The sequence below is a fragment of the Acartia tonsa genome, chromosome 10, assembly GCF_053477335.1.
Source record: "Acartia tonsa isolate MP-2025a chromosome 10, ASM5347733v1, whole genome shotgun sequence".
In the NCBI taxonomy this organism is placed as follows: domain Eukaryota; kingdom Metazoa; phylum Arthropoda; class Copepoda; order Calanoida; family Acartiidae; genus Acartia; species Acartia tonsa.
In genome coordinates this window covers 8746689-8751039 of record NC_137269.1, presented here as the reverse complement: position 1 = coordinate 8751039, position 4351 = coordinate 8746689, and the positions used below count along the sequence as shown (strand labels likewise).

The 4351-nt window shown below is 32.0% G+C and overlaps 1 protein-coding gene across 1 annotated transcript; it reads right to left on the bottom strand.

Moving 5' to 3' along the window:
- Positions 1-2543: 2543 nt before the first annotated feature.
- On the bottom strand, positions 2544-3905 carry LOC145330423 (uncharacterized). Its single transcript, XM_080175058.1, has one exon. It carries the CDS (start codon positions 3903-3905, stop codon positions 2544-2546), a length of 1362 nt encoding a protein of 453 aa, XP_080031184.1.
- Positions 3906-4351: the final 446 nt, after the last annotated feature.

Sequence of the window (4351 nt, the reverse complement as noted above, 5' to 3'; positions counted from 1 at the left end):
TACTAGATGTCAAGCAAATGATCCATTTTATTTCAATGAAAAATTAGATAAGAATATTAATCCTATTTTATCTAGAATTATTGAATCATATATAATATTTTCAAATTCATTTTGGCTAAACCATGATAACATAAAAGATATGAGAATTTTTAAAAATAATTTCTTCTGTAATAGTGAAAAACAAATTGTAAGCAGGGCAATTTTTACAGAAACAACATGGGTACGCTATGAAAATGATATAAAGTCAATTTGTTTTGGAGACCTGTTAAATATTGATAATATTTGTCTAGATTATAGAAACTTTAACATCAAATCAAAGGTCAATTTTAATTACATGGAATTTTTGAGACTTCGAGGATTTGTTCAGCACAATATTGCTTTATATAGGTGTAAACTTTCAAAGCCCCAAACTAAAATCAGTTCACTTTTTTTAAAGCCAAAAGTAAAGTCAAAACATTTCCGTTACTTCTTATCAAATGATGATCAGAGGATAGAAAAGTGTAAGTCTTACTTAAATAGGTATAACTGGGCGAAAATAAGAGAATTTGACATAGAGAGAGAGCGTAAATGGCACAAAGTATGGACTTTTTCCTTTTTACCAATAAATATCCGAGAATTCGCATTTAGGTCCATAAACAATTATAACTATTTTAACGCTAATATCTCTAATTTTAGGCCAGAATCTCCAGAATGTACACTTTGTAAGTTGGATCGGAATCTACCCGCACCGAGAGAAACAACACAGCACTTTTTTCTGGACTGTCCCGTCACCACAAACTTTACATCAAACTACTTCACAGAATTTCTACAGAATATGGAATTTAATTTCGACTCAAGCTGGCTGTTAATAGGAGTCCCAAAAACGCTTACCAGATACCTTATTAATGTAGTTAATATTGAAATTACACTTGTGTTATTTTTTATCTTTCAGTCAAGACTGAAAAAAAAGATCCCTTTAAATTCAAATCTACTTGAATTTATTTCCTTTCAAAGAAAATTTTTGCTCAAAAACAAAAATTATAAATTAGGATATGAAAAATTAACAACATATCAATTCGACCCTGGATAAATGTCATACTTCGAATATAGAAAGAAAACTACCTGCAAATGAGGGCATTTCTAAAAGTGTTTGTTTTTTCAAATCCATATGTAATATATAATTCCTATACTTTACACTTACAACAAACACACCAAATCTTTAGACACACTTAAGTATTTCACCTCAACTTCATCTCACCTGTAGAGTTTATAGGTGGGTATTGATAAATTAGTATAGTAGAAAAAAATTATGATCCCGAGGATTATTATTTCTTGTTATTCTAACTTTAACCATGTGAATTTAAGCCTGTTTTTCACATGGTGACAGACAAGAAAAATTACCTCATCCAATAGAGGGTCAGTGTATAACCTAAACAATATTCTTGAGGTGAAGCTTTCGGTAGTCTGCCCATTAAAGCATTCTGCAGTTTTCATTTAACAGGCCACACTTATTTATCCAGGGATAGGTATAACAAACAATGGAGTTAATTCTAAAATAATATTTAGGGGGCAAATGGAGAGGACGTCAATATTACGATGTGTTGCCCCCCAACGACAGCTGAAAAACATGTATAGGTTTCGTGATTTTTTCCCCGAATTAAATTCGTTATTGGTATAAGCTGTTATTTATCCATCATTTACAATTTAAAGTTCAGCTTTGTATCCTTTACACAGTTTTAATCAGTGTATATTTAGGATTAGTATTGACCTAATATTTGTATCATAAACATTTTTTTAATTTCTTAATGACCCTTATTTTTTTTATAGAACTTACTGAAGTTCTATTTTTTTAGTATAAAATTGACATATTTTGAGAATAGATTTGTTGAATAAGTCTTAACTTAATTTAAATGTACACCTTTTATGATAAACGGCAATTTTTCTTTCTCTTTTTTTTACTTCTGGTTTACAATCAACTAACACTTTTTTTAAAGAGAATATCTTGGAATAATCTTTATTTAATATTGTTAATATTGTTATAATAACTCTTATAATTCAGATGTAAACTTTTTTATGTATATAATTAAGACAAATAAAGAATCAAATAATAATAATAATATTTCGAGTCTATCATGCAGTGCCACATGGGTTCATTTTACAAAAAAACATTTTCCCTTTTTTTCAGTTATTTATTTAAAAGAAAACCAAGATTTTATTTTTAAAATTCTTTTTCCAAATTATTTCCAAATTTTTTCTATAAATTGTCCTCTAAAGATTTTAAAAATATAGGTTTTTTATTTTGACTATATGTCTGAAAAAGTTTCATTTGATTTTTATACTTTGTCTGTCTTATCCAGCTTGCACCACGAGGAGGTCAAGTATAATAGCAAGCCATTTTTGATGTTTTTAATTTAAAAAATTTTTTTTTGCTTTTCTTTTTTTTTAAATCTTTTTATTTTTTTTATTTTTTATATTTTTTTTTTATTTTATTTTTTTTTTATAAAAAATTGTTTCCTCATAGGATCAGACAGAGCTAAAAATGTTAGCTACTGCTCTGAGATAGATCAACTTATTTGGGTTGCTGCATAAGTATTAACTTTTGCAGCAAGTCTTTGGGCCAACAATTTGTATTTTTGTCTAACTGCAGGATTGTTGACAGCCTGATTGTCAGCATAAACCTTATGTTGGAGTGCAATGTCCTTTATAAGCCCATCTAAGAGTTTCCACACACTGGGATGTTTAGAGAGAAAGAGTGAATTTAATCCATTGTGGTAACCTTCTACAGCATTAGTGGTTCTGGGAACATTATCAGCTGGATCTGTAAAATGGTTCCAAACTTGAGGGGGATACCTAGGAGGATTTCTTGCTAGGCCTTCACCTCTATCTCTACCCTGGATGTAAGTTACCTCAAAGTAGGCAATCAGCTCATTGACTCTCTCTATATCTGGAAATGAATCAGCTAGTTCATGAAATCTTGGTAACACATCATCTAATGGAACAAATGATAATGCCATTAAGGATTTGACTGCCATGTTGAACTCTGGGTTGCTTTCAAATTGGCTCTTTAGACCTAGTTCTCCAACTTTTCTTATTACAGACTGACTAAGGTGGAAAAGGCATCCTTTTACTGAAGCATTTGGGTACGCCAGTCTGAATGCATTTTGAGCAGCATTTTCAAAGTCAAGCAACAGAATTTGTGGAACAGAATCAGGCAGAAGTTCCTTTAGGGCATCTAGCATCCTGATGTATGTATTTTGTTCTTTGTTGGGCAAAAGAAAATACACTATTGGAGGATAGTTGTTGCCTACCTTAGCATGAATTGTGTAAAGCTGGTAGAAAACTGATGGCACAACAGCAAAGGTGCCATCACCCAACCACACATTCTCATCATCCAGTACATGTAAAAGCTCCCTGGAGCCTAACATTAAAATGCGGTTAGGATCTGCAATACCTGTGTCATGAAGAAGAACATTCCTGTATTTCTCAGGAATTTCAAAGCTTAAATTCTGAGGATTTAGCTCTACAGGATTGCCCACTCTTCTCTTAGCCCTGATGTTATCATCTAAAGATGGGCGCTTAGGTAGCCTTTGCAGTGTATCTTGACTTAGACCTGCAAGGCAATCTGCAAGAACAGATCTTGTTGTGTCAAGAGTTGAAGAGGCCTTTGTCCTCATGAGGGACTGCACTCTCAAAACATCATTTTTCACTGGATCTCCAGTGTGTGAGTGTACAGGTGCCTCATTTCCCTGAAGTATGCCATTTTTTGTTTTGATAGATGCAGAGCATCTATGTTGCCTCTGCATGCGGCACCTCCATGTCCTCTCACCATTTCTTCCTATTCTATCTTTCCTCAACACATATTGGAATCCACCTTCCACTCGGACTTCACCTCCTCTCTCTGAAAATTGAGCATCTCCACCTTGCATGTTATCTTCTTCTTCTAAGATTTGAAGAAATAAAAATTATTTATTTTAACTTACTGAGAAAACAACAGCAGTCTTTAAAGTCCGTCTAATTTTAGTTTTACAGAAAATTTTATAAAACAAAACCTTCTTAGAATTTGAAATTAAATATAAAACTGTTTTTAAAATTATCTGTTATTATGTTTAACTCTAAATTTTAATGTCTGTTTATGTCTCCTTGTACCCCTGAAGAAGAATGTAGTTTTTATTTCTTCTACCAATCACTAAAAAAGTAAATTGCAACCCAACCCTCCCCTCCCCCCCATAATCTTAAAAAGGTGGGATAAAAACATAAGTACTTAAAATTTGAATGAATGGATATAACAGTTTACTATAGATGTGACTTCCTCCACCACACTATGTTTATATAAGAGGACAAACTATGAATGAAAATATGTGACCTTCTACAC